The 7,139-nt window shown below is 34.5% G+C and overlaps 1 protein-coding gene across 1 annotated transcript in view; it reads left to right on the top strand.

The window, feature by feature from the left end:
* The window catches only part of LOC110371403 (F-box/LRR-repeat protein 7), a 64,471-nt gene extending 60,472 nt beyond the window's left edge, over nucleotides 1–3,999 (top strand). Inside the window, exons 7-8 of the mRNA XM_021327630.3 lie at nucleotides 1,291–1,464; nucleotides 1,796–3,999. Of these exons, the coding sequence (XP_021183305.2) occupies nucleotides 1,291–1,464; nucleotides 1,796–2,008 (387 nt within the window). The 3' untranslated portion in view covers nucleotides 2,009–3,999. The remainder of the gene's footprint in view (nucleotides 1–1,290; nucleotides 1,465–1,795) is intronic.
* Nucleotides 4,000–7,139: the final 3,140 nt, after the last annotated feature.

The raw sequence follows: 7,139 nt of genomic DNA on the forward strand, positions 1-7,139 counted from the left end.
ATAATTCAAAAGTTTTATTAAAGTCAATTGGCCAATAAGTGGAGAAATGTAAGTGTGACGGTTTTTGTGTACAACGCTCTTCCTGCATTATTTAAAATAAAGTGATATTCGCTTTTAGAATAAGGATATAGTCCAATTGGCAACTTAGATTCTGCATAAATAAATCAGTCCTGTCCATGGAAAAGTCCCGTTCTTGCGAGGAAACCTAACCAAAACACGCGATAACCAATTACAGGAAGTTTAATAAAGACGAATGAACTCGTGGACCACAAACTTCTTACAGTTTTAATTAGTTGACTCGCAGAAACTTGGCTCTGAGGCCATTCGTAAGAACTTGTAGTTCTTCAGTCTTGCAATCTAATCGTCATTTGAAAAGTACTTTTTTTTGCTTGCGATTAATTCTTAAAGTTGTTTTTTTTTATTCAAAAAGAACGTTTCCTGGAAATACACGTAGTTCCTGAAACAAATATTACAATATCAGCATTACTTTTATTCTAAACTGTGACATAGTACCAACACCAGAGTAAAACGACCCAAAGGCCCAAGTTCACCATGAGCATAAACGTCCGTTTTTTAAAACAACTGTTTCCTCTGAAACTTGTACTTGAAAATTCATGCTATTATTCATAATTCTAAGAAAACTGTTTACTTTGAAACTTGAACCTAAAAATTCTTAGCAAAACAGTTGTTTTAAAAAACTGACGTTTAAATTAACGGTGAAGTTTTTTATACTATCGTCATTTAAAGCAAGTACCGTTGTGAAAACCACTTACAATGCTTTTCCTTCAACAGTTAAGCTTTAAACATTACTCTGATTAAAGCAAATATCAGTGTCGGTTTCTGTTGCAATCATAAACCCAATCTAAATGCAGACGATGGCAATCTACACGTTATATGAAGTTGTATCTACTGCTCAGTATGCTCTTCAAAGCGCCAATTTACTTGTGTAGCGGACTTTCAGTTCTACCAATTATACTGGAGCTGAATAATATTATCATTTTTCGTTGTTTCGAATATGGGTTTGTTTTAGGTCTCTGTAGAGTTTGGTTTACAAATATTGTTATAGATTAGCCAGTGACTGTCTGACCCTCATTATGTTATAAAGGGTGAAACCTCTTGTGTACAACTATGTATGTCTGGAACCTTATTATGTGTGAATGGTTGACCAATATGAAGTTTGACTACACGTTACCTACCAAACCAAAACTTAATTTTCTTTTATTCCCTGAATCTCCAAATAATATTTTTTCTGCATTTTACAATACTTAATAATTTTCTTTACTTCCCCAGGTATCAGACTCTGGTGTCCGAACCCTGGCCCGAAGATGCTACAAGCTGCGGTATCTGAACGCCCGAGGGTGTGGGGCACTTGGAGACGATGGCGTGGAAGCCATAGCCAGGGGGTGTTCCAGGCTCAGGGCATTAGATCTTGGCGCTACTGATGTCTCTGAGGCTGGGTTACAGGTAAATCTTCTTTCTTAGAGCTAAGGATATCAGCATTTGTCTAGCCGTTTCCAAACTATGTTGGAAAGAGGGCTTGACTATGCTGGTCAGACTTTCTAGTTTCTGACAACCTGTAACTACCAAAAATTTTAATTACATCTAACGTCTTAATAACGCAATTCTACCAACAATTTACATATTAGTTTGGCAGAGAAGGCCTTAGATCTCTCAAAGCTTTAAACCTACAAGTTGTTTGTTAATCTGATCTTTTCACATTATCAAAGAGGCAGTCGGAAATATGGGCCCATATTTTCAATTCTTGAATACATTTTAATGTGCTTCTCCGTTTCAGATCCTGGCCAGATGCTGTCCAAACCTAAAGAAGCTCGCTCTCCGAGGCTGTGAGTTAGTCGGAGACGATGGTTTAGAAGCTGTAGCATATTACTGCAGAGGATTAACACAGCTCAACATTCAAGATACACCTGTCACGTTGAGAGGTTACAGAGCGGTTAAGAAGTACTGCAAAAGATGTGTTATTGAACACACTAACCCTGGATTTTGCTGAAATAAGGACCATATAATTGTGGTAATAGTCTGGAACATACGTGAGTCGAGAAGACCGAAAAGACCATAGTCTTTTGGGGTAGAACGAAGATTGACGTTTCATTTTTTTTTATTTGAAAAGACAGAATGTAGGAAAAACAAAAGACTACACTACTACTATTGTTATTGCTACAAAGTAGACCGAAGTTTTGATTGCTTACAAATCAACAGTTACGGGTCTTATTTCAAATAACTCAAAATGATTGGTATTTAGAAAATGAGAATGAAATGGGAACTTAAAGAAGAGATTTGCAATCCTTTAAGCGATTAGAATACGATAAGAACTGCCCCTAACCAAGTTTTGACCTTGTTCAAACGCAATAAGGTTTATTTTTCTTGCTGTATTATAACGGACTTGACCTTTACGTTCATATATGAACGAATCTCATAAACATGTATTCTCATAAGGGAAAATTGAGTGTCTTTGTTTGAATAAAAGCTTTTGTCAGAAAATAAATCATAATAATACGCAAGTATTTATATGAATAACTGTCTGCTTGGGACTTTGTTTTTATATGACAAGACGAATTTTACAAAGGTTTTCCCAAAAACCTATCTCGAACTGTGAATTGTCTATGTACAACTTTCCTATTTTCATAATTATTTTTGTAAATAAAAAAAGAGATTTTAGTTTACTAACATAATTTTATATAAATGTAAATGCTTTAAATATAAATATAACCGAGTAAGATAATGATTTAAAATATATTTTAGTTTAAGTATGTATTTATGTACAGGGTACAGAAAAAGTTAAGGGTGTTTTAAATGGGTGAATTCAGGCGAAAATGTGGGACTTGTAGTATTGAAAAAAATCTTAGAAAAAGTTCGTATATTCCCATTCCACTAAGTTTGATCCTAAAAGTTGTTCGATACAATTTTGTAACACCAAAACGTATAACTTAAAATTTATGGTTTAATACTGGACTTTGCAGTAATGGTTTTTGTTATGGCAAAAGTTGAAATCAAATCGTTAAAGGAGCAATATTTAACGTTATTACAAATCTGAGCTAAACTGTCGAATTTGTGTTTTTGTTGAAAATTGCGGACAAAAGGACCATATAAAGAGATATTTTATATTTCTTCCATTGCTATTAGTAGCTAAGCTGCGTGTAAATTTATCTAGGATTTTGTACATTATCTCTGTAATTAATATAGCTTTCATAATTTTACATCTTCTCTAAAATAATATTTAACGAGGAATCTTAATAATTTACTATTTTAGAAAATCATATTTTTTCTGTAAAAGCTTGAATAATTTACTTACAGTCCATTTTCCTCAATTTAGAATGAAACACAATCTTTGAACGTTCGCCTTTTTTGCAATGAATATTTTTTTGCCTCGCAGCATTTTTTATAGTATAATTAAAAAAATATATAATGACTTAGATACCTACCTTTATTATATATACTATTTTTATTTTCCAATATAGTAATATAATAAAAATACATTGGAAAACCTCGTTTGAATATCATATGCTTCTAACTAATAAAACCATTACTGGATTTGGTTCAGTAATAAACTGAATACTGCCACCGGCGATGCCTGTAATGTGAATATACGAAATAGCCTGCACTCAAATATTATTTAAACTATCAATTTGTGTGAAACAAAATACGGATAACATTATGATTCGGACTAAAAATATAGTGCCATAGAGTTTTCTACAATTAGACAAAAATTGCCTCCTTAGACAAAAAGTAGATGTACCTTATCAATAAAAAACTTTTTTCTAATAGCGAAAATTACTTCTGAATATTATTTTTTTGGACCGCAAAAGTTCTTATAATAGTGAAGTTAGAAGTTGTTTTCGTTATTGGTAGAAAAACTTATAAATATGTAATTACAGCTGATATCTTCAAAAGATATGGCGCCCTAGTATAAAATTATTTCTATTTTAACTGAATTGCCATTGTTGATTTAGTTTTTATTATTAAATTATATTTTTTAACATATACCTTCGTTTTATTTTTTTATCAGTGACCAGTTAAAAAATCTTTTGCTAAGTAGGTAGGTGTGATAGAGTGAACTATATTTTTTTTGAGCTTGTTATTATTTTTTACTGATTTATTCGCAAAACGAGTTACTTATTCGAAATGAAAGAGACTATTTCAAGGTCTGATATATTTGCATCTTCTTCCTACTAAGTATCCAATCAACGAACGGAACTTAACAAGCTGTAACTTAACCAAACGAAATTCATGAACAAACACTAAGTAACACATCACACCTTTTTTAAATGAAAAAAAAAAATATCTTTCTCATAAAACTCACATATACACTTCGCAACAAGATCAGGGTACACATATTAAGTCTTCATATTGCTTCCTTATTACGGAAACACCTTCTAAAATGATGTTAATTAGAACAACTCAAGCTTAGCGGTGCCGGATAATATCATATTTGATACCGCACTAAGGAACTCGGTCCTTATTAGCATATTACACGGGTATACATGGATATATATACCTTGTTGAAATTGGTCGGGAGTAAGGTAGCGTTCATTGGCAAGCAGAGCGATCCTGAAGGTATGTTTTGAATACTAGCAGCCGAATGCAACTGCCGTCCGCACGTGCTGTTGCCGCTTCGATCCAAAACGGTTTCATGTAAATATTTTACGATTTAATGCAGTCGCGGCAAGAGTGGTCGGCAGTTGCAGTCGGCAGTCGGCATTCAAAACGTACCTTTAAAACAAAAGACACCCAAGTTCACCGACAGCACGAACATCGGTTTTCTGAAAACAACAGTTTACTATGAATTTACACGTTCAATTTTCAAAGGAAACAGTTGTTTTAAGGAAAACGGACGTTTACGTTGTCAGTGAAAATGGGCCGGAATGGGCCCGAGTCATTTTGTAGCCAATTGTTTCGTTGAATCGATTGAGAGTAAATAAAAATGTCCCATGAATAAACAGTCAGATAACAGGTGCGTATTTGTTATGTACATTGTACATAAATATTTTATTTTTTAAACAAATCAAGGTCCCAACCTGTACACTGTAACCGCAAAGCAATGAAACCAAGTCAACTGTAAAGAATCGCGAGCAATATTTTCAATTTCCTATTTTCTTTCTATGAGTTCTTGGTATATTATATAGTGTAATCAAATATAAGGAAGGGTGTCTTCTGCAATTTTATATAATGTAGTGCTAAGAAATAAAACAAATGACTGTCGAAAAATGTGTGAACTTTTTTGGAAATCGGTTTAAAATTTTGAAACGCTACCCTCTGTTCTGTAGACTCCATCTTAAACGTGTCACTAATGTTCTTAAAGCATCTTCTTAGAACTCTTTCAAAGTAATTACAAGTAGCGAGAGACCTACACTTAGGTGTTTATTTACTCGCTTCCGGTAAGCGTTAGATCACGTACTTAAAGAACCTACACAGGTACAGGTAGGTTGGTAATTCTGTGAATTCGAGAAGAACAGCCAACTTCGTGTGAAGATGAAGCTGCTACTATTGGTAGGGCATTATTTATTTTATTTTGAAACAGCTAGTGTACCTACTGATACTTAATTATGTTGAAAATATATCTACTTAGTTACTTTATACAAATAAATGCTATTGAAAATGATCGTTTATATATTAATAGAACGCAGCCATCGCAAGGATTGAATTGACATCTACCGCAATTCTCACGTTTCCAACTATTGCAGTGCAAATAGATCACGGAGAAAGGAAAGATGTGGAGATGTTATGAGGAAGGTAGGTCAGGCGCCTTCTTGTAGGGCAAGCTGTATACTTAACTAACGAGACGTTCGGGTTCCTTGTCAAATCAAAACCAATCAGTCAAAAATTGTTCTTGATTGATTGGTGAGTTTATTTTGAAAACAATGATGAGACTTTCATATGAGAGGGTCGGCTTCCATAGAAGATGTGAAAGGGCGGAGTTAGTAACCTTCCTCGTCCCCCGAAAACCCGCATTTTGTGCGTTACTTTCTTATAAGATGCGTTATGACATCTCCACTAGCCATTTTGTTCTCCATGGAATAGACCCATTCAAAAGTAGAACGTGGGCGGTTCTCACTGCGGTCTGAATCGAATTACTAACCAATCAAATTGCTTTACCTGCCAGTGCGTAAACTCTAGCGTCAGTTTTCTCTCAATCACTCGTCATCGTGTCTCCAGTGTCTGTAATCGAATGTCTGTCATAATGTACTGGGGAATTTGAAGCTACGAGAATATATTCACAATAGGGTTGGTACGGTCGGAATGTACATTACTTACATGCCTTTTGAATCAAAAGAGTCAGCTGTTGACCCGATGTGATGGTCGTCCGACAGTTACAGAAACAAAATGGTTATTCGGCCTGCAACTGTATCTTTTGTGCATATTCATAAACCTTTGCTGTGTGTGCATATGTGTGTAGGAAAACATCTTGCATCAGGACTCGATTAATTGTCTCGTGGAATTAATGCTAGATATTTTTCCTAGCAACTGGAACTGGAAGCCGACCCCAACATAGTTGGAAAAAGGCTGGGGAGATGATGATGATTTTTCCTAGCATTTAACAGTCGGCTTTTCTAGTGATATGTGGAAATAAATAAATGAAGTCTACCTTGCATTGCTTCTTAGTTAGAAATTACACATTTCCTCAACCATGCTACCATATGTATATCGGTGACAGAAATTGTAAATTCACACGTAATTTTGATCATATTTTTCTTCGATTATCTAACAACAGATGACATCCTTATTTGTTCGAGTATTTTAACATATCAGATCAGCTTGAAACGTAATCGGATTTATACGAAACTACATATTGCACGCGACTTCGTCCGTTTCACGAGAAAAACCACATCCCAGTCCCGGACAACAAGCCTTTATCTAAGCTAAGTATCTCTGTATACAGGACACTATATTACCATGCTAAACTTTATCTCATTTATTCCAGCAGTTTTAGCGTGAAAGAGTGGTAAACAAACACACATTCGCATTTGTATATTGAAGATATCCGACACGATCATATATAATAACTCCGAATATATTACATACCACCAACTTTGACTTATTGGCCATATAGTATGTTATTGTTCTGATTTATATACCGAATTGCTTAACACTATCTCTCAGTTTGCCAGAAGTTAGGCCGAGAT

The sequence above is a fragment of the Helicoverpa armigera genome, chromosome 23 (assembly GCF_030705265.1).
Source record: "Helicoverpa armigera isolate CAAS_96S chromosome 23, ASM3070526v1, whole genome shotgun sequence".
In the NCBI taxonomy this organism is placed as follows: Eukaryota; Metazoa; Arthropoda; class Insecta; order Lepidoptera; family Noctuidae; genus Helicoverpa; species Helicoverpa armigera.